Raw genomic sequence first — 22,172 nt, 5'->3', positions numbered from 1 at the left:
GAGCAGACCTTGGAAGTCAGAAGGAGCTGGAGCCAGGATGCAGAGCAACTGTAATGGTCTGAGCGGATTTATTGACAGTGAATAAAGGGTATGAAGTCCAAGCCAGGGCCTGGGCTTCTTGTGCCAAGATGGCAGGGGGCCTAAGGTGCTATTGCTTTAGGGGCCCACCGAGGGTAGGGCCTGGTCCCAGCAGCCACGCTCTAGCATGTGGAGCGAGGTTTTGGGGAAGGCAGGCCAGGCAACCTGTTGGCAGGTGGGGAAAGGGAACAGAATGAGGGGCTGGGAATTGGGAGGGGTTCCTCCTGAGGGCTCTCAGCCCGGGACCATGTATCTCCAGATGGAAGTAGAGCTGGTCCCTCAACTGAGGGGCAGAGCTGTCCAGTGGAGGGGAGAGCCTTCCTGGCTATCCGTCCCCTGGCAATGCCTGCTGGTAACCCATCAGCACAGTGAAGTCTGAGGCTTGGAAGAAAGGAAGGGAAGCAGTGTTGCTGCCTAGTCAAGTTCTGTTCTCCAGGCACTGTATCTTAACTCCTGGAGGAACCTGTGCCCGCTCCCCACACACTAAGCTTACAGTTCACCCACCTCCAGGATTCAGGGAGTTGATGGGCTTGAGTAGTTTAGATAGAGGGCAGGAGGGTGAGATTACCTGATGTTGAGCTCAGGGAGACTTGCCTCATATACCCCCTGCTTCTGGTGGTAGAGACTCCTGAGAGAAAGGGGAAGGATTCAATGGGAACAGGAAGTGGATCATACCCATGTTGCCCAGAGTAGTGATGGTAAGATGTGTGTCCGCCACTGCCCAGTGCAACCTGTCCATGTCTTCATACCTGCTGACCTGAGGTTTCCAGTTTGGTTGGCTGTCCATTTGCTTCTTGACTAGGCAGCCCTGGGCTTGGGTCTCTCCCCCTAGGGCCCAAGTTCAGTTCTGCAGAGGTTCCAGGGGTCCCCTCAAGTGTACAAGGGACGAGGCTGGCATCCTGGAGTCTTCCATTCTGCACTGAGTGGGTGGCTGTGGCCTGGGAGGGTGGCGGCTCAGGGAGCAGCCTCTCAATGGCAGCTGTCCCTGTCCTAGGCTGCCCTCCTCCAGCCGCCTGACTACCCCCTGGCTCCTGCCCTCCACCAGAGCCCCAGCTTCTGTCCGTAGGGGAACCATCACGATGTTCATGTAGGCCGTAGCGCTTCTCAATGTGTGTTACTCGGAATCTGGGTGGGAAGAGAATGTTACAACTCAGGCTGACAGCTCAGAGGCTCCCTAAACGTCCCTCCCTGGGTTTGACCTCGGGTAGGGAAGCCTTCTGAGACTGTGGGATACTGTGCCACCTGACCCCTGCTGTAGTTGCCTAGAGGAAATTCAGAGGAAAGAATTGGGGCCCAACTTTTGAGGGGACAGGATTATTGGGGCTCCAGTTTAACCTCCCTTTTCTTGGACTACTATATCCCCACCTGCCCACTGAAAAAACAGTGGTCTCTCCAGGTCTGGGGCGGCTTTTTCCTTCCTTAGAGCGACCCTGACGGACAAGTGGGGGCCTCTTGCTGCGGCTGCAGTGGATGCAAGGAGCTGCAGAGCCAAGGTGCACTGTGTGATGATGGGAGGGGGCTCCGTCCTGCAGGCTGGAGGTGGCATCCACACTGGACCACAGAAGGGAAGGGAGCAGAAACGATATCTTCAATTCCCTTCCTGCTCTTGCATCCTGTTCTTTGAATATGCTCTTCAGACTTCCTCAAACCCCACTTTCCCCAGGTCTCAACATCCTTTGTAATAAATTCACTGTTAAGCCATGAGTGGTCACGTGTCCTTCCTTTCCACCCTGCTTACTAAAGAGAGCAATGTTTAACCAAAGGAAGTAATACCAGAGGTGGATGCTAGGCTTGATGGTGTCCAGATGGGAGACACTGAAGGATAAAGGATTGCTACAAAACTTCTTTCATAGGTCAGTTAGCCTTGTCCACCTACCCCCTTCCCCCCACTACCAAACTTCCATGGTACTTGGAAAGCCTGTATTAGAGGAGACGGTACTCCAAGGTAAGCTAAGTCACGCTGCCCCTTGTCTCCAGCTCACCTGGAGAGCTGCACCGTCCCTTCTCCTTCACTGTCCCCTAGCATCTCCTTCAAGGCCTCAGCATTGGCTGATGGAGAGGGAGAAGAGGGAGTCAGTGGAGGTAGAGGTCAGGGCAAGAGAAAGTCAGTTTAGGAAGGGGTAAGCTGTTGGCCTATACCCACCTTCATTTTGGATGATGCAGCGAACAATCCGCTCTACTGTGTCCTCATTCACGTCATCGTCTTCAGCTGAAGGATGAAAGAGGTTGGCAAGAAAGTGGGAAATGAGTCAGCTTTGGAGGAACATGACCTGATGGCCCCATGGGTACTAGCTCAAGACATATATATCCCTTTATCTATGTGCCTTCATGCATCGGGCCAGAAAAGGTAGGAGAAGAAATGGGCTCCCAGGACTACCATGAGTGGACCCCCTTCTCTAGTCTTGATTTCAGGGTGGTCCCACTCTACATGCAGACTCAAAAAAATGTATCATAAGCTGTCTTTTGGACTTCATCAGAATTTGGGCTGGGTCTGTTGGCCAGGGAGGCAGAGAAAAGTTTGGGGAGAAGGGTAAGGGAGACTTAATTGGGGCTCTAGGCTCCTCACTCACGGGGCTGGAGCTGGGCATCATCAGGCTCTGAGCCCCTAGACGTGCGGCAGCGGTAGCCTTTCTTCTTGAGCACGTGGCAGATCATGAAGCCTACAAGGCCCATGAGGAAGAAGACCAGCACAAGCAGGAAGAGCATGTACAGCCCATGTTGGGGCGGCTCCAGGTCAGGCTGTGGTTCCGACATGAGGCCCTGGGGGGCGAGCGCGGGCCAGGGCGCCTCCTGGGTTTAGTGGGCTGCAGCTGGGGACCCGGCAGAGTTAGGAATGCATCTTAGGATCCGCAGTAGGAGGCCCGCCCCACCCCCTACCCAACCAAGGAGCTGTCCGGACTCAGGGTGCTGGTCGGCCAAGATCTCCGAATGCTGGAGGCCAGATGGCAGCTACGCAGGCCCTCTGCCACGACCCAGTCCCACTTCTCTGATATCCAGACCGCTATCTTTTACAGCTCGTTCCGCGCCCCCGTCCCTCCCAAGGACACTGCAGCACGAGATGGGGCGAAATTCTTAGGCAGCGAGCCCAGACATCTCCCTTGAGTCAGGGTCGACACCTCCCACTACACCGGCTCGAGCCAGGCATCGTGCAGCCCCCTCCCCTCCTTGCATTCCCGGGTCCCTTCTTTTTCGGTTCCTCCCACCCCGACCACCTGGCCCACCCGGTACCGGTGGTTTGGTTCTGTCTCCGGCTCCGGCTCCGGTTCGGGTCCCGGCTCCAGGGGCGTCCTCGTCCGGCTCAGGGCCCCCGACGCCCTCCCGGAGCTCATCCCTTGCTTCCTCCCCCTCCCCCCTTTGCCGCCTCACCGGCTCCGGGCTGGTGGCTGCGGATACCGGTTCCGCGGCAGACGGGGGGAGGGAAGGATGTGGGCCGGTAGGGAACCGCGACAGGCTCCGGATCACTCCGGCCAGGGAAATAGAGGGGTTGGGGGAGGGCGCCTCCGAAACCGTCCTGGGTTCCCAAATGCCTACTCGCGTTGCGGGCCCGGGACCAAGGGGCGGAGCGCAGGTGTGCGGGGCGGAGTGCGTGAGCCTTACGCGTGTGTGAACGCAAGTGAGATGTGCGCGTGACTGCGCCGCCCCTCCTCCCCCCGGAGGGGATGTGCAGTTCGAGTCTGGGTTCTCGTCGAGGGTCGGGAGGTCAGGAGAGGCTTTGCCCACCAGTCTAGCCCTCACGTCTGGCAAAGGTCCTGCACTCAGATTATCCAGACGAGTGGGAAAAGCCAGCAATCTTCCTAGCTCACTGCGGAAAATTTGGCTTTCTGCACCTGAGAAAGGCAGGGTGGCCAGATCCTCCGAGGTTCCTAGAGAGGAACCACGATTCCAAGACCTGTTTGAGGCTAGCAGCTGGATGGAATGGCTCGGGTTCCCGAGGATATGACCCTCGCCCCAAAAGAAGCGGCTCTTGCATTCTATGAACGGTGCCACGGGTCCCCTTCCAGGTTCTGAGTCTCAAGCCTCGGAATCTGGACCAGGACAGCAAAATGAGGGGCGGAACTCCAGAAAGGGGCGTGGCCTAAGCTTAGCCTTGGGAGGCGGTGCCGAGATTTCCGGTTCTGCAGTGGTAAGCTGCGTGCTTGCGCAGTACGCACGGCGGGGGTGGGGCTGTCGTCCGGTGGCGGGCGGGCGGGCAGCTGAGGCTCGGGGCCTGGTCCCCCCCAGCACCATGGCCAAGACCGTGGCGTATTTCTACGACCCCGATGTGGGCAACTTCCACTACGGTAGGGCTCAGGGTTGTGCGGGAGGAAAGTTCTGCGGCAAGGGCTGCAACTCTAGGGGTAGGGACTGACCAACTCTTTTCTTCCCACCCTCAGGAGCTGGACACCCAATGAAACCTCATCGCCTGGCATTGACTCATAGCCTAGTCCTGCATTATGGTCTCTATAAGAAGATGATCGTGAGTGTTCTGTAGGGGTTTGGGCCTGGAAGCGGTCTGCGGCCTTAGATTAGGTGGGCTGGACTTGCCAGGTGCAACCTACCTCTAGAGGAGAGGGGAGAAGGATAGAGGGCACCGGAAACATTCCCTATGTGCAGGGCAGTGGTGGTGGTGGTAGGGAAACACCCCCGACTTAAAAGGAGATAGATTTTTGACCTTAGATGGGACTCCCTTTTAACTTGAGGACAGATCAGCCTTTGGCCTAGCATTAGGGGACACTTTGAAGACAGGAATGTTCCTTCACCGCATCATTTTATTTTATTTACGTGTTGGTGGGTCGAATCCAGAGTGTCACACATGCTAGGTGAGTGTTCTGCACTGTAAAGTGGATAGTGGTTCAGGACTGAGGAGGAGGACTGGGAATATATTCTCCCCATAATTGCTGCTCCTTCTCCTCTGCCCATTTACCTGCTAGGAGCTAGAACAACTCTTGGGGACAGCTCTGCACCCTTTGTGGTGTATGTGTGTAGAGAAGATGTCCTGGGAATTTGCTTTTTAACATAGAACGTCTCTGTCTTTCTGGTTCCGTTCAGTTATGCAGGGACTCGGAATGTATAGCTGTGAAATGGGAAAATAGCGAGTCTGACCCTTGTTCACTATGAAGATAGTTAACCTGTAATCAGTGTGTTGAGGCACAGGCAGTGGTTTGGGAGTAGAAAAGACTGAGGTGAGCTTAGTGCAAGGCTGTGACTCCCCTGAGATTGTCTGTGTGATCTTTTATGTATTTTCTAGAAGATAAAAAAAAAAGTGTCTTTTGTTATTTGTTTGCCCAGTTTTCAAAGCATTGTTTGAACCTCCACCTGTCCCCCAACCAAGGATAATAAATCTTTGGTTTATTACTTTGAGTTTCAGTTAGGTTGTCATATAGCTCACATATTTTACCCCAAGGTGAAAAACCCAGAGAAGGGAGCAGAGGCTGAGTTTAGGAGAGGAGATAAGTGCAGAAGGAACCAGGCCTGGGAGGGCAGGAACTAGGAACAGGGCAAATAGGCCAGGAGCCAAGGCTGACAGGGTAGAAGAGACTGAGCCAAAGGGAGGAGGGAGATGAAGTGATCTTCAGGGGTCTTGATAAAAGTAGCCTTTCTTCTTCCCTCTTCCAGTTGCTGTAGAATAACAAGGAATAGGGGGTAAGAAGATTACTTTGGACAGTGTCCAGGGCTGGGATCACTCGGAGTGGTTTCAGCCTGGTGACTGGCAGAGCACTGCCTGATCCTTTCCAGGTTTTTTTTGTCCAAACTTCCAAACTGAGTCTTTTTTTTTTTTCCCCTTCCTGGCATTGTAAGGAGCCAGTAATAAGACCATGTGTCAAAGGAGCAGTGAAAGGGACTTTTGTTCTCCTGAGATAACATCTCAGTTCACATGGATCAACAGGTTATAGATATTCAGCAGGTTGCACTGATGGTTCACTGGGTGAAGGTGCCTGCCTCCGAGTCTGATGATGGCTCAAGTCCGAACTCTGAACCCCAGTGATGAAAGGAGAGATCTGACACCCTGACTTCACCATACACACACACACACACACACACACACACACACACACACAAAGAATAAGTAAATAATGTGATAAAATGTTTTAATTACAAAAGAATTTGTAGATACAGAGTAAAAAATGAAGGGAGAGGAAGAGAGAAAGAGACTGCTGATAAAGAAAAGCCACATTTTTTTTTTTTCCTGAGACTAAGCAGAAAAATTCTGGGAATTCAGAAACCAACCCCTTTCTCTCCTTTTTTGGTTTCCTCTTGTTTCCATGGCAGTTGTCACCTGCCATGGTATTGGGAATGTCTTTCAGCATTTAGGTGGGATTATAATTAAGTAAGGTCTTGTCTAGTTGGTCACCCACTGGCACCCTTCTGGGGCTGATCCTGTTTTGCCTAGCTCACTGGAGTGGAACTTCTGGTCTCTAGGCATCCTGCAAGATTAGGGCTAGCACCTAGGCAGTACTCAGGTAACAGCTTCCCTTTTGTGCCCACTCCCAGGTCTTCAAGCCTTACCAGGCCTCCCAGCACGACATGTGCCGCTTCCATTCTGAGGACTACATCGACTTCCTGCAGAGAGTCAGCCCCACCAATATGCAGGGTTTCACCAAGAGCCTTAATGCCTTCAACGTGGGTGATGACTGGTGAGGGCACAATGGGGCTGTCAATCACTGGGAGGCCGGGGTCTTCATGGAATGAAGTCATTGAATTCATTCATTCATTCATTCATTTGCTCGGTGAATGCCTGCTAGTCATTTGCTCTCTATAAGCCGGGCTAAGTATGAGGGATACGATGGTGAGGGAAAATGACAAAGTTTTAATGTTCTTCCTTTGCTAAGCCCTGTGAGAAAGCCCATGATTGAGTGTGTGGACTTGGAAGAGTCAGTTATCTAGCCTCAGAGCAGGACTGGTCTGAGATGAAATGGTAGAGGTTGAATTCAGGTTTGAAAGATGGCTGGAGGGAGAGGGGAGAAATGTGGGTAGGAGGGGCAGCGAGTACTAAAGGGCTGTGGTAGGGTGGAATAGGACTTCTCTGAGTATCAGAAAAACTGTCCAGAAAATGAATATGAGAGTGAGCTGAGAGGAGGCTAAGGAGATGGGTGGGGCCTTTTTAAAGCACAAGGCCTGAGGTGCCTCCCATCTGTAATCCTGGCACTTAAGAGGCAGATGCAAGAAAGCTGCTAGTTCAGGGCCAGCCTACACTATTTAGTGAGACCCTGTTTTTGTTCTGTTTGTTTGTATTTAAAGTAAACAGCTATGTATTCAATCAAGGGTTTGGTTCCTATAGTTGATTAAGGTCATTAAAGCCAGGGAATGATTTGACATGACTAGTTTTTGATTAAAAAAAATTTTTTTTAAATAATACTAAGAATTGAATCCAGTCCTTTGTGCATGATACTCAGCTTTTTGTTTATAAGCTACATCACCCCTAATCAGACCAGGCTAACATGGAGCTTGTGTTTATTGTAGGCAGAAGACTCAGGGTTAGGATGCTGGAGAATGGGCAACAAGAATGAGCCATGAGCCTTGTTAACACTCCAGGGTACATTAGTGAAAAATAATAAATGTATTGGCCTAGAGGGATGGCTCAGCGGTTAAGAGCACTGGCTGATTTGCCAGAGGATCGGAGTTCAATTCCCAGGACCCACATGGTGGCTCACAATCTTCTGTAATGGGATCTGATGCCCTCTTTTGGCATGCAGGCAGACATACAAATAGAGCACTTATATACATAAATAAATACATTTCTTTAATTAAAAAAATAAAAAACTAATAAGCATAATAGCTATGGAAAACTCAATCCTGTTTGTTTTATTTTCTTACTTATTTACCTGTGAGACAGGGACCTCACTATCCAGCCCTGGCTGGTCTGGAACTCCTTATGTAGACCAGGCTGGCTTCAAACTTAGCAGAGATCCACCTGCCTCTTCAGTTATGTGATTAAAGGCATGCCCCAGCAGAGTGGACATTGTTTAAAGTTATCATTAGGGGAAGCCACACATTTCTGGAAGCAGAGTAGAAGAGCGAGTCTGAGTATATTCCTTACAGCTTCAACACTTCGTGTAAATGACTGGTCTTTTTTCTTTATTTCTGGTGAGACAGGGCCTCACTAGTTAGTAAATGCTGTCCTTGAACTTGGAATCCTCCTGTCTTAGCCTCCCAAGTGCTGTGATTCTGGCACATTCTTCCATACGTGGGCAGTCTTAAGTCATTTGTATCCCCTTGTGTCACATGATTTTAAAACCAATCCCAGATGCCACATACGTTTATCTATAAATATTTTATTATGTATCTCTAAGTGATAATTTTAAAAATATCAGTATCAGACCTAAAAAAATTAAACGTTTTTCTTTAATGAAAAATGTAATCAGTGTTTAAATATGTCCATTTCTCTCTGTTTCTCTCTCTCTCTGTTTCTCTCCCTCTCTCTCTCTCTCTCTCTGTGTGTGTGTGTGTGTGTGTGTATGTGTGCATGATGCATTTTATTTAAATCAGAATCCAAACAAGGTTTGGATTTATATGGTCTCCTGAGACTTACTCTGTCTTTTCTCTCTCTCCTTTGAATTTATTTCTTGAAGAAATGAGGTTGTTCATCCTCCATGTTGTTTCCTACAGTCCTGTTTGTTGAGTCCCAACCCTATTATGCATGACGCTGAGGGTTGCATTTAGTCAATTCTCATAGCAACACTGGACTGTAATCGCCTTTTTCCTGGTGTTACACCTAAGTAAATGGAGGTCTGGGGAAAGTTGCTAGTGTAGCTTGAGTCACCAGGCTGCTGAGTGGATGTAGTAGGACTCAGATCCGGAACCTAGGTTTCTTGTTTGTTTTGAGATAGAGTCATGCCACATGGCCCCAGGCTGGCCTTGAACTTGTAGTCCTGAAAGCAGACTAGAACAGAATGTGCCACAGCCTCTGAGTTTTGGTCTTCCTCCACCACATCTGGCTCAGAGCCCGGGTTTGTAAGCGGATTTCCTAATCAGTTTTACTGAGAGACCCGCCTGATGGAGTGGTCCTGGCTGTAGGATAAAGGCAAGCTCTGTAAGCCATCCTGAGCACCTTCCCTCCTGAGCACCTTCCCTCCTGATACCTCACTCCCACAGAGGGAGTGCTCTTGGCTCTCCTCACAGCCTCTTTAAAGCCTTCTCCGCTCCCACACACCACTTCCATGCAGTCCCTACTTCCCTTTCAGACAATTTTACTGTATGTGTATGTATGTATATGTGTGTATGCCACATGTGTTGATACTTATGGAGGCCAGAAGAGGTCACTGGAGTCCCCAGTGGTGGAGTTACAGGTGGTTGTGTGTCTCCTAATGGGGGTGCTGGCACCGAGGGCAGATCCTCTAGGAGAGTAACCTTAACAGCTTAGTCATCTCGATAGACATCCCTCCCACCTTGTTTCCTGGTCTTCTTTTGTTTTCCGAGACGGGATCTTTTTATGTAGCCAGTGTTATCAGTGAACTGCTGGTTTTCCCACCTCAGCGTCTCAGTGCTGGAATCCCAGGTGTGTGTCACTGCTTGGCTTTGCATAGAGCTTGTCATGACGGTGTTAGTCTGAAGAGTCCCGCCCGATACTCGGTGTGCTGCACATTTGGTGTTGAGTCATGTACTGTCTTGGACAGTTTCTTTTCTTTTTTTTTCTTTTGTCTTGGCTTTTTGAGACAAGAGTTTCTCTGGGTAGCTCTGTCTGTCCTGGAACTTACTCTGTAGTCAAGGTTGGCCTCTAACTCACAGAGATCTGTCTGCCTGTCTCCTGAGTGCTTGGATCAAAGGTGTGTGGCACCACTGCCCAGTCTCTCCTCCTCCTCCTTCTCCTCCTCCCCTTCTTCTTTTTTAAAAATTCATTTCTATTGTTTTTTTCCCCAGTTTGGTTTCCAGGTCTGAGAATGCAGAGTCAGCTCTTAGGTTGCAGCTGGAGCCTTATAAACATTCTTGGGAAGTAAGGGAACACTCCCTCTGGGCGTTTGAGATCTCTCAGCCAGTCCAGCAGATGTAAACTATAGCTGTGCTTATATGGGTTCTGTGTTTCAGAGGAGGATCAGGGATTTTTTTTTCTTCCTTTCTCCTGTTTTAAAATTAATTTCAAATAGTTTCCCGATGTGATGGCTAGCACCTATTAATCCCAGCTGAGAAGCCTGGGGCAGGAAGTTTGCCATAATTTGAGGCTAGTCTGGTCTGCTATAGTAGGCTCCACACCAGCCTAGGTAAAGTGTAATTGAAAAATAAGTAATTTGATATTCATAGCCAAATTATAATTTGGGGAAAAAACAATTTCAGACCTAGTCCATCTATTAATCTCTCTTCCCATTTTACTTTGACCTATTTCTCTGGTGTTTATTTATTTCAGTTATTTGTTTGTTTGTTTTCTGAGTTAGGGTTTTTTTTTTTTTTTTTTTATGTAGCTGTAGTTGTCCTGGAATTAGCTCTGTAGACCAGGCTGGCCTCAAACTTAAAGATTCATCTGCCTCTGCCTTCCATGTGCTAGGATTAAAGTTGTGCACCACCATCCCTTCCTGTGGTGTTTATCTTTACATTTCAAAATAATAAAATTACTTTACTGTTGCAACTCCTCCTACAATCTGTACTATTTCGATAATACCTACTATGCTTTAGGTGCTGTTTTAAATGCTTTATAGCCATTTTCTCAGCCCCTTATTAAGCAGGACTTAACTATAGTCTCCTTTGTACAGATAAGAACTCTGGGGCATAGCTCACTGCCCAACCTCACAACCACCAACTACATGGGTGAACACAGGTTGTCTGCCTTCTCACTCTGGGTTTATAATCAATCATACTTCTCTACTGTATTATCTCTTACTGCTGTTTCTTTTATAAGTACTCGGGGTTGTCTGATAAGCCATTGGTGTGGTGGTATGAGCCACTCCTTTTCCCATACCACCCCAGTGTGCTCCCCTTTTGTCCCAGTTCACAATGCGGTGATATCACAGTTTATTTTTTTTTTATTTTTATTTTTTTTTAAGATTTATTTATTGGTTATATGTAAGTACACTGTAGTTGTCTTCAGACACTCCAGAAGAGGGAGTCAGATCTTGTTACGGATGGTTGTGAGCCACCATGTGGTTGCTGGGATTTGAACTCCGGACCTTTGGAAGAGCAGTCGGGTACTCTTACCCACTGAGCCACCTCACCAGCCCCGATATCACAGTTTATATTATTAACGTATTTATTTACTGGGAAGTTTATTTTCTCATTTATTTATTCACTTATTTTTTGAAGAGTGGTACATGACTGGAGGTCAGAGGGACAGCCTATGGGAACAGATCTCCCTCTGAATTCCACAGATTAAGTCCAGGTCATGGGTCTTTATGGGGAGTGTCCCCATCTGCTAGGACATCTTGACACCCTCTTGGTTTTATGTTTGCTTATTTATTTATTTAGAGTCAGGGTTTCTGGAACCTAGGTTATATAGCCAAGGATGGCCTTAAACTCCTGATCTTCCTTTGTGTACTTGAGACTGTAGGTGTGAGCCACTCCATTTAGCCTCAACATTTTATTTTATTTTATTTTATTTTATTTTTGAGACATGGTATTCCTGGGTAGCCTTGACTGGCCTGGAACTCTCTAGAGGCATCCTAGCTACAAACTCACAGATTTTCCTGCCTCTGGCTCTGAATTCTGGAATTAAAGTTATCTGCCACCATGCCCAATCTTTACATTTTAAAATTAGTCTTCTATGTTTACACTATTAATTAGTTAGTTAATTAATAAATTTTTTCCCTGGGTTTTGTGAGACAGGGTTTCTGTAGACCAGGCTGGTCTCGAACTCACAGAGATCTGCCTGCCTCTACCTTCCAAGTGCTGGAATTAAGAGGATATGCAACCACTGCCCATCTGTGCTTACATCATTATAGCTAAGCTGCCAAATAGTACAACTATTATTTAACCTACTTTTCTGTATAACTTTTTGTTTTTCTTAGAATTTATAATTACATTCTTATTTTTCTCAATTTGCTTAGTTTTCTCCTTATCAAACACAAATTCTTAAATAAAAATAAATCTTTTTTTTAAAGTAAAATTACTGTATATAAATTACATTTTAACTAGGAACTGGAGAGATGACTTGCCATTAACAGCACTTGTTGCTTTTTTTTGATGTTGTTTGACAGTATTTCTGTAGCTCTAGCTGTTCTGGGACTTGCTATGTAGACTAGGTTGGCTGGCTAGCCTTGAACCTATAGAGATCTACCTGCCTCCAGAGTGCTGGGATTAAAGTCATGTTCTACCACACCTAGGCACCTTGATTTTTTTTGTTCCATTTTGTTTTTGTTTCTGAGACAGGGTTTCTCTGTGTTCTCACTATCCTGGAACTCTTTCTGTAGACCAGCCTGGCCTCGAACTCACAGAGATCTGCATGACACTGTCTCCTTGAATGCTGGGATTAAAGGCATTTGCCGCCACCATCTGGCTGCCACCTTGGTTTTTTAAACAAGGTCTTTCAGTGGCTTGGAACTAGCCAGCCACCCCCTTAGAACTGCCTCCCCACAGCTGGGATTAAAAGCATAAACCAGACTTGACCTTTTTACATGGGTTCTTGGGACCAACTCAGGTCCAGCTGCTTGTAACACAAGCACTTAAACTGACCAAGCTGTCTTCCCAGCTCCGTGGTGTCATGCTTCTGTGAGTTTTGATACAGTATACTAGGGTACTGAATATTTCCTTTACTCTACAAATCTGGTCAATCCCTTCTCTTCACCTTAGCCCCAAGCAACTGTTGATCTGATCTCTATCCTTGTATTTTTTCTTTTCTCGACTGTTACATCAGTGGGATCGTACAGTATGGAAGTGGTAATTGATATAGTTGACATGTGGCTTCCTGTGCTGACAGTGAGAGGACAGCTTTCAGTTAGTTATCTCATTGTTAGTGTTTCACATAAACAGGAATGCAGTTCTTTCTTTAAAATGTGCAACTGTAAGCCAGGCAGTGGTGGTGAATGGCTTTAATCCCAGCAGAGGCAGAGGCAGGTTTGAGGCCATCCTGGTCTGCAGAGTGAGTAGTGAGTTCTAGGACATCCAAGGAGACACCCTGTCTCAAAAAAAGAAAAAAGGTGTAACTGAAAAGAATATCCTTGCGCATCATGACAAAGTGTGACACACACAGATACCTCTGTGATGAACCAGCCTCCTCCTTCAGCTAGCTCCCTCCCATTTCTTGTCTACCCAGGAAGCTGTTTACTTTGCTTCCCAGGTTAGTACAAACTCCCTGGCAGTTAGACATTTTTCTGCTTCCTGGACCATGTTTTGCAGCAAGGTTTGGTACAATATTTGGCCTAAAACCTTTGTTGGATAGATTTGTGAATGACTCAGGTCTGGAGAAGGGGTAGGGGGGTTTTAGACAGTGGTAATTGGAGTTTGGGTGGGGAAGGTGGGGAAAAGTGACAAGAGGGGTGTTAACCCTACCCACTTTCTGCCCTGCAGCCCAGTGTTTCCCGGGCTTTTCGAGTTCTGCTCCCGTTACACCGGCGCATCTCTGCAAGGAGCAACACAGCTAAACAACAAGGTGATGTAACCCTGAGTCTTGGTCCTGATTCCTGTGGGTTTCCAGATTCAGGACCATAGAGCCTTGATCTGGAACCCAGCTTCAGTGGTGGGCAAGAAAAAGACTGAATGGGTGTTTATCTTTCAGATCTGTGATATTGCCATCAACTGGGCCGGTGGTCTACATCATGCCAAGAAATTTGAGGTAAGGTTGCAATGGGGAAAACTGTGGCTACCCTAGGTGAGGTCGGCCAAATGACAGTGCTGGGGTAGCTGGATAGAAGAGTTGTTCCTCTGTTTATAGAACCATCTCTCCACAGGCCTCTGGCTTCTGCTATGTCAACGACATAGTAATTGGTATCCTGGAGCTGCTTAAGTAAGTATCGCCAGAGGAGACGGAGAGACTTTGCGATGCAGGTCCTCAGGCCTTGGCCCAGCCCTGACCTCCTTCCCCACTGGCTTCTCCTAAGTGCTTGATGCTTCTTGGGATGCTTCTTCCTGCTGTCCCTGCTGCCTGCTCACATTTCAGCCCCACTGCATGTTCCCTTTCTCCTCAGGCTCCAGCCTGGAGGAAGCTGGCGGGATGAGGTTTCAAGGGACTTGGCCAGAGGCAGACTCTAAATAATTCCAGAGCTTGTGTTGGGGAGGAGAGGACTGTGTGATAAGCCTCTTCCTCAGAACATGGCTCTGTCCTCACACCAGGTACCACCCTCGGGTGCTCTACATTGATATCGACATCCACCATGGTGATGGGGTTCAGGAAGCCTTCTACCTCACTGACCGGGTCATGACTGTGTCCTTCCACAAATACGGAAATTACTTCTTTCCTGGAACAGGTAGGGAATAGAATTACTGTGGGGCTTTTTTTTTTTTTTTATTGTACCCCTTAGCTCTTTGTGTGTGTGTGTGTGTGTGTGTGTGTGTGTGTGTACAGAATCCTCCATAATCAGCATGCTGAATTAGGGAGACCAGGGATGTGCCATTGCCCCTGGCTGTCCTTCAGCTCTCTGCCATGGCTGACTCCTTAGCCTTCTGGTCTTAAGTATTATGTCCTTTCTGCAGAGAAACCTTTCTGACCACTCCATTAAGTCAAACAGGTACCCCACCTTCTCTTTTTCTTAGAGTCCTCACTACTAGTTGTATTTATTCTAGTTTTTTTGTTCATTCTTTGTCTATTGCTACAGACCAGGCTGGCCTCTGCCTCTTGAGTGCTGGGATTAAAGGCATGAGCCACCATGCCCGGCTAAATAAAATTTTCTGAACCAGGCAAGGAGGCACATACCTAAAATACCAATAATCAGATGGCTGAGACAGGCAAATTAAGAGTTCAAAGCTAGCCTGGGTAATGTAACAAGTTCCTGGCCATCCTGAGTTACATAGCTGTGACCCTGTATTGAGTGAATGCAGGTTGCTGGAGCCTTGGTGGTAGAAGGCACAGAGGAACGGCTGTGTTGAGGGAACTTCCTGTGCACGGTCACTGCGCTCTCTTTTCTGTAGGTGACATGTATGAAGTTGGAGCCGAGAGTGGCCGCTACTATTGTCTCAATGTGCCCTTACGAGATGGCATTGATGACCAGAGTAAGTTCTGATGACTTCTCCCTGCTCACTCGTCTCCCCTTTTCTTCTCTTTCAATTAACCTCTTCTGCCTGGTATTGTCTATTGTTGGGCCAGGTTTCCTTAAGGACGAATGGCCTTCAGAGGGACCATGAACCCTTGGAATTTGTATGACATATATTATGTGTGTATACGTTTTGTTCATTTATTCTTCTGGGAGGAAGGTTGCTGGTGTTTAACTTGGCAGTTGTAACACCCTCCAGAAGTTCAGAACCAGCGGTTGGTTCTGTGGGTCGCCCCTTTCCTGGGCTACATGCTCTCTCAACCCCCTTTTTCCTTTTGTTCCCTGTCTCCCCATCCCCTTGGGGTGCCAGGTTGCCCACCTTTGGCCCTCTCCCAGGTTACAAGCACCTTTTCCAGCCAGTCATCAGCCAGGTGGTGGACTTCTATCAGCCGACGTGCATCGTGCTCCAGGTACTCCCTTCGCACCTCCCTAAGAGGGCTTGCCTGGGCCACAGGAAGGAGATCAGGAAGAATAAGCTCCCCAAGTTGGTGAGGAAGGACAGTAGAGGACACTGGTGTTCTGAGCATTCGTGCTACTCTAGCCGTTTGGGTTTTTCCTTTTTGCAGTGTGGCGCGGACTCCCTGGGCTGTGATCGATTAGGCTGCTTCAATCTCAGCATTCGAGGACATGGGTGCGTTGCCTTCCTTCTTGTTGTTGTTATTTAAAGTTGTAATTTTTTGTTATTATTATTAATCATTGCATATATATGTGTATATATTAGATCGTACATAAGTACACATACATACAATCAAAAATCTAATGAGGGAAAAAATAAGACAGGGTAACAACAGGGAATCTACTTTTTAATGGTACAGTTTTATTTAAGGGCTCACTGTGTGGCATACGCTGGCTTTGAACTTGTGACCCTCCTGCTTGAGCCTCCGAAATTCTGGGATTATAAGCTCAGGTCACCACACCTGGTTTGGGAATATATAGTAGACAGCATGCTTTGGGAAAGGTTTTCTGAGAAGGTGAAATGGGAGACCTGGAGACTAAGGAGTGAGCCATAAAAGGAGAACAGAGAATCCTACCCCAAGCAGTGTGAAGGGCCAGTGCAAAGCCCTAAGACCGAAGTAAAGAAGAATTGCTGTCTTGACAAGAGGCAATACACAGCCTGTGAGGCCAGAACATAGGCAGGTGCTATAAGCTGGCCAGGCTGAGAGTGGGCAGAGCTATTAGACCCTGTCTTCCATGGATGATAGAAAACCGCTGAAGGATCTTAAACAGGGAAGTGACAGGGTCCAATGAGTTTGAGAGTTACTGTTCTGACTGCTAAATGAAGAAAGGGTTGGTGTGGGAGTTGGGGTCAGGGTGGGTAGTGGGCAGCCAGTTAGGAAGCCAGTCACATTATTTGGGCAGGGCATGTGTTGATGGAGAGAAGTACGAGGTATGAAGGTATGTCCTGAAGCTTAGAACAGACATTCTGGTGGCGACACCGATGGGAGTAGTTGGGTAGCAGGTCAGGTGTGGCGGAGAGTAGTAAGCAAGACTGTGAGGGTGTGCTTTATTTTAAAATGTTCATTGAGACACAACACAGTAAAGTACGCTAGTATTTTTGAAAGGTTTATTTTTATTTGTTCATTTGTGTGTTTGTGTGTGTGTGTGTGTGTAGCATATAGCTCAGAGCCAGGTGGGGACAGGGTGACTAGCACACTCAGTAAAAGTGCTTGCTATACAGAATGAAGACTTGAGTTTGATCCCAGAACTCATGTAAAAACACTAGGCCCAGTGGCACCCATTTATGATCTGTAATCCCAGCCTCGGTGAAGCAGAGGCCAGAAGATTCATAGGGCTTGGTAGCCAGCCAGCTTAGCCCACTTGGCAAGTGCCAGGTTAAAAAAAAAAAGGTGGCTAGTACCTTTAGGCCAACACTTGAAAATGTCTTCTAGCCCTTGTATACATGTGTGAACACACATGCACACATCCTCAGACACACATGCACTGGCACACATGTGAAGACAAACCCGTTTATACAAGTAGTCACACACAAAGAATGGAACTTTGAGTTATACTACGCACTATGACAGAGAAATATTATTGGTCAAGTCTTTGTCCAATATTTCCAGTCATGTCTGGGGTCACATGTCTTAGATTCACCTAGTCCTCTTGTTTCTAACAGGGAATGTGTTGAATATGTCAAGAGTTTCAATATCCCTCTCCTGGTACTGGGAGGTGGTGGCTACACTGTCCGAAACGTTGCCCGGTGTTGGTGGGTATTCTGTTCTACTCCTCTGTGGCTCACGACAGACTCCCTAAAATTGGAGGGGTGGTCCTCTCAGCCCACGCCATCCGCCCAAACCCCTCTGCTTGCTGGTTTCAGGACATATGAAACATCTCTGCTGGTAGAAGAGGCCATTAGTGAGGAGCTTCCCTATAGTGGTAAGATCCACGTCATGACGCCACCACAGGGGGACACCATTCTCACCAGCCCTCAGAATGACCTTGTTTGCAGGGAAATTGTACCTTCTGGTAGCTCTGCAGACTCAATCCCTGCGCTCAGAGCAGAGCACATACTCTTACACATGGGGACCAGGCCTCGGAGAGGAGATCAGAAAGCTATGGGATTCACTCTTGGGTGTCTCAGGCATACTCTTGTTCATCCCCTCTCCCAATTGCTTCTCATCTCTAAGAATACTTCGAGTACTTTGCCCCAGATTTCACACTCCATCCAGATGTCAGCACCCGCATCGAGAATCAGAACTCACGCCAGGTTAGCAGCTTGGGGAGGCTGGACACAGCAATGGGGTGGGGGGTGGGGGGCGCTCAGGAGAGGTCCAGGAGGGGGGAAGTGGAGAGAGCAAGAGGAGGAAGTTTTGGGCTTCCACTGTCGCTCTTATCGTGGGGTTGGTGGGGAGGGACAGTTACCAACTGAGGATCTGACCTTGAAATACTACGTTAGACCAGGACGGTCAGGGACGAAGGTGGGTAGGGTGTCGTGTACTATAGGAATCACCCCAGCACCGCTGACTTTCTTTCTTCTAAACTAGTATCTGGACCAGATCCGCCAGACAATCTTTGAAAACTTGAAGATGCTGAACCATGCACCCAGTGTTCAGATTCATGATGTCCCGGCAGACCTCCTGACGTATGACAGGACTGACGAGGCTGACGCTGAAGAGAGAGGTCCCGAGGAGAACTACAGCAGGTCTGGGGCAGGGGCTGGAGGGCAGGGGCTTCCTTAGGCTTGCAGAGGAGGCTTCCAAGTGAGAAGGCACACGTTCATCTGGCCCTGGCTGGTTTCCTTTAGACTGCGAGCCTTCTACTCTTTTTGACACTTTTAAGAACAAAACAACATATTTTTTGAAAATATTATAAACAACATCAAAATATGTTGTGTTCACATAGTTCCAGAATTATTCCATGGAAGTAACTGTTATTTATGGCTTGATTTATGTATTGTTTGAATAGATAATTTTCTATAGATTATAAGAATACTACATGCACATGTGCACATTCAGAATTTTATTTATACAGCTTTTTTTTTTTCTTGATTTGTTGCTGTTTTTTTTTTTTGGGTTTTGACACATGGTTTCCTCTGTGTGGACCAAGCTGGTCTTTAAATCAGATACCCTCCTGCCTCAGGTTTCTAAATGCTGGGATTATAGGCATGTACTGCTCTACCCAGTTTGTTTATACATTTTTTTTGTTAATCCATGGGAGGATATTTTCTATACGTTGTTTGGAGTTACACTTGCCTGTGTCAGTGTGTGTAGATCAGTGTTTCTCAGTTGTAGAATTCCATTGTGTGGTGGTCACATGATTGCAAGGATAATCAGCTACCACTTGTGGATATTTATGTTTATCTTTTATCCCACTGCACCATCCCCTCCCTTTCTTTTGTGGCTACTAAAGTAGTGAAGACTGGCACTGAATCCCTCTATGTATGTATCTCTGCATGCTTGTTTGAGTGGGTCCAATTTTCATAGCTGTTGCCATTAGGGCAATGAGATATGCGGTAGAACTTTCCATATTTGCTGCCAAATTATCTTCCAGAAAGGATTTAGTGGTTTACTTACATCTTTTTTTTTTAATAAAAAAATCTTTTGTTTATTTTTAGATTCATTTATTTTATGTGCATGGTGTTTAACTTTGCATGTATTTATGTACATCGTTATGTACTTGATCGGGTGTCAGATCTCCTGGAACTGGAGTCAAGGATGGTTGTGAGCTGCTCTTTGGGTGCTGGAAAGAGATCCCAGGTCCTCTGCTATGGCAGCAAGTGTTCCTAACTGCTGAGCTGTCTCTCCATTTGCTAGCATTTTACTCTGTCCTGAGCAGTGAACCAGTAGACCACTGCCTACATTCTCTTTTATAGGGTCTCTACATTTGTTTAGTTCACTTTTCCAGATTTCTGAGTTGTATTGAGTGAGGTGTGTGTGTGTGTGTAAATAATCTTTATCTTTCTTGGATCTATGTTGAAATATTTATAGCTAGAATGAAATAAGAAATGATTAGTATAGATCTTTTTGTTGTTAATCCTTGAAGAAATTTCTAGAAAATGATGAGAAAGGACAACAGAACCCAAAAGAGTCAAAAGAAATCAAGATGGAAAGAGATGTGCTTAGTAGGGACCAGATACATTTACAGGACTGAGACCACTCGAGTTGCTGTGAGCTTCTGTGCCTGAGGTTGGAGCTGGCTCTGCTGCAGCTGTGGTGACTTCTCAGCTCCTCCAGAGTCTATTCTGGGTCATAGAATTCTGGCCTCCATCTCTGTCCTCTGGACTTGGTCTTAATCCTTGGGACCTCCCAGTCCCCCTCTTTCATGGATACCTCCCCATTCCCTGGTGTGGGTGAGGAAGTATCTAAATATCTGGTTCAGGCACTATCTAATCATCTTTTCTTTAGCGTTTGTCTACAAGCCTCTAAAACCTGACTTCTAGAAACTGATTGCCATTGTCTTAGTTGGTTCAGCAACACCTGTTTTTAAGTTCTCCTTTTGTCTGGGTTTGGTTTTTTCTTCTATAGTTGTGTGTTCACATCTGGCTCTACTCTCTGCATAACCCAAGAGATGGGTCTTATCCTCAGATGATGAGAGGAGGAACCCAGGGTTCAGAGAGAGCAAGTAACTTTCCTAGTTTCTGTAGTTACCCCGAGAGACTGACTTCTCACTTTTTACCCTGGGCTCTTAGAGGTGATAGAGATGGCCTTGTCTGCCTGCCTTAGTCTCTTGCTCCTCTTCAGTGACTTTCTAATGGCCTGTTTTAGAAAAGGTTTTCAAAGAGATGGAAACCAATATTGAGTACTTTCTGAGCCCTGTGTTGTTGTCACTTCCCTCCCCTGGTAGTTTAATGACATGTCAGTCTTCCAGTTGTGCATCCCTTCCTGCCAATCTTCTACTCAGACCTCATGTTGGTCTTCCGCTCATACCTTTTCTCCGTCCAGTCTTACAGCCTTACCTTTTGTGATGGTTTGTATATGCTCGGCCCAAGGAGTGGCACTATTAGAAGGTGTGGCCCTGTTGGAGTAGGTGTGTCACTGGGTGTGGGCTATAAGACCCTCATTCTAGCTGCCTGGAAGTCAGTATTCTGCTAGCAGCCTTCAGATGAAGAAGTAGAAGGCTCCTACTCGGCTCCTCCTGCACCATGCCTGCCTGGACGCTGCCATGTTCCCACCTTGATGATAATGGACTGAACCTCTGAACCTGTAAGCCAGCCCCAATTAAATGTTGTCCTCATAAGAGTTGCCTTGGTCATGGTGTCTGTTCACAGCAGTAAAACCCTAACTAAGACACTTTCCCTGCATCAGTCTCAGCTCACCCCTTTCCTTCTCCTTGTACTTAGAAGCAACAGTTTGAACATGCCCTGCACACAGGTCTGCATACAGACTCGTCTTCTGAGACGACTTTTGTCTGCCCACATGCATCCCAGCATTGCTGGCCTCCTTGTCATTCTGGAATGGCTCAGTTCCCTTGGACCTTGTGACTTCTGTACTTGGTTTTCTTGGGGCTTGGTGGGACTTCCCTGAGATCTTTGCCTGGCCAGCCTCTTCACAGAATTTAGGTCTTTCAATTATCAGAACGGTCTCTCATTTTGTAGGTCCATTGTTACCCTCTTGTTCACACCAGACTCAGTTTTCTCATGTAGAACACTCCACCATTTGAAGTTATTGTATTCATTCATGTGCTTTGTTATTGCTGGTCTCATGATGTAAGCTTTGAGAGGTTGTATGGAAATCTAGTCTAGCTGATTCTCTGCTGTTTTGGTAAGGCCTACGGCAGTGCCTGGCACACAGGAGTCTCCATTTATTGAGTACATGGATTGCAGTAAGTCCCTGCCAGCAAGAGGAGGGGAACTGGCTTTGGAGAAGACTCCCATAGACAAGTGGCTCTAAGGAGGGTGCTGGGAGGGGTCTGGAACTTGAAGAGTGGGTTTCTAATCTCTTGTTCCTTGTTTTACAGGCCAGAAGCACCCAATGAGTTCTATGATGGCGACCATGACAATGACAAGGAAAGTGATGTGGAAATTTAGAGCAGCATGGATGCTGTGTCCCCAAGAGTTCCTTGTCACCTCTGTGGTGATAAGGAAAGTATGGCTCCCCCAGGTCTGAACTGGGTACCCCCAGGGTGTTTACTAACTCTGGTGAAGGGTTTGGAAACCACATGTGGTTCTAGAATCAACTCCCCTTTCCCTCAAACTCTCACGGCCTGATGATTGTCCCTCTCAGGGATGAGACATGGACAGGTCTCTGGAACGTTATGGGTAATGAGCCCCAGCAGCTGTCCCCAGCCCCTCTTCCCCTCATTTGTTCCTTCTGTCCTTCCAACACAGAGACTGTTAGAGATGAAAGTTTGGACGGTACTAAAGTCACCTCTGACTTCCTTCTGGGTTCCCCTACTACAGTTCTTGCTTCCATGCAAGGTGAACCTGAGGGGAGGAAGGCATGGCTCTCTGAAACCTTAACTGCAGATGAAGTACAGTGGCAAGGAGGAGGGGGTGTGAAGCTCTAACTGGCTTTATGTCCATTTTACTGTTTTGGATCTAATAAACCAATTGGTATTTTTTTTGTA

The 22,172-nt window shown here is 47.3% G+C and overlaps 2 protein-coding genes across 4 annotated transcripts; one reads left to right on the top strand and one right to left on the bottom strand.

The window, feature by feature from the left end:
• Window positions 1-38: 38 nt before the first annotated feature.
• Rell2 (RELT like 2) lies at window positions 39-4,116 on the bottom strand. Of its 3 annotated transcripts, none has more exons than XM_021151048.3 (8): window positions 3,300-4,116; window positions 2,649-2,888; window positions 2,222-2,287; window positions 2,061-2,127; window positions 1,444-1,629; window positions 828-1,203; window positions 647-706; window positions 39-459 (listed from the first exon to the last, which is right to left on the bottom strand). In XM_021151048.3, exons 2-7 carry the CDS (start codon window positions 2,830-2,832, stop codon window positions 674-676), a joined length of 912 nt encoding a protein of 303 aa, XP_021006707.1. In that variant the 5' UTR covers window positions 2,833-2,888; window positions 3,300-4,116; the 3' UTR covers window positions 39-459; window positions 647-673. The 3 variants fall into 3 exon arrangements, with proteins under 3 accessions (XP_021006707.1, XP_021006706.1, XP_085689530.1); XM_021151047.3 differs by having other exon boundaries at window positions 3,307-4,116; XM_085833404.1 differs by lacking the exon at window positions 3,300-4,116 and adding an exon at window positions 2,978-3,237.
• Window positions 4,117-4,237: 121 nt separating this feature from the next.
• On the top strand, window positions 4,238-22,172 carry Hdac3 (histone deacetylase 3). Its single transcript, XM_021151046.3, has 15 exons — window positions 4,238-4,358; window positions 4,452-4,534; window positions 6,550-6,692; window positions 13,486-13,567; window positions 13,694-13,750; window positions 13,866-13,921; window positions 14,248-14,381; window positions 15,043-15,123; window positions 15,501-15,574; window positions 15,731-15,795; window positions 17,284-17,373; window positions 17,485-17,543; window positions 17,795-17,874; window positions 18,152-18,309; window positions 21,564-22,172. Exons 1-15 carry the CDS (start codon window positions 4,304-4,306, stop codon window positions 21,631-21,633), a joined length of 1,287 nt encoding a protein of 428 aa, XP_021006705.1. The 5' UTR covers window positions 4,238-4,303; the 3' UTR covers window positions 21,634-22,172.

The sequence above is a fragment of the Mus caroli genome, unplaced genomic scaffold (assembly GCF_978045245.1).
Source record: "Mus caroli unplaced genomic scaffold, Mus_caroli_1 scaffold_19, whole genome shotgun sequence".
In the NCBI taxonomy this organism is placed as follows: Eukaryota; Metazoa; Chordata; class Mammalia; order Rodentia; family Muridae; genus Mus; species Mus caroli.
This window is presented reverse-complemented; position numbering and strand designations above follow the sequence as displayed.

What these genes read in the sequence shown, in the direction of transcription:
- Rell2 (XM_021151048.3), bottom strand. Translation starts at nt 2,832, where the DNA reads ATGTCGGAACCACAGCCTGACCTGGAGCCGCCCCAACATGGGCTGTAC. An exon ending in TGATGCCCAGCTCCAGCCCC is followed by an intron (nt 2,288 to 2,648) that starts GTGAGTGAGGAG and finishes TTCATCCTTCAG; the next exon opens with CTGAAGACGATGACGTGAAT. An exon ending in GGGACGGTGCAGCTCTCCAG is followed by an intron (nt 1,630 to 2,060) that starts GTGAGCTGGAGA and finishes TCTGTGGTCCAG; the next exon opens with TGTGGATGCCACCTCCAGCC.
- Hdac3 (XM_021151046.3), top strand. Translation starts at nt 4,304, where the DNA reads ATGGCCAAGACCGTGGCGTATTTCTACGACCCCGATGTGGGCAACTTC. An exon ending in CTCAGCATTCGAGGACATGG is followed by an intron (nt 15,796 to 17,283) that starts GTGCGTTGCCTT and finishes TGTTTCTAACAG; the next exon opens with GGAATGTGTTGAATATGTCA. An exon ending in TGAGGAGCTTCCCTATAGTG is followed by an intron (nt 17,544 to 17,794) that starts GTAAGATCCACG and finishes CTCATCTCTAAG; the next exon opens with AATACTTCGAGTACTTTGCC.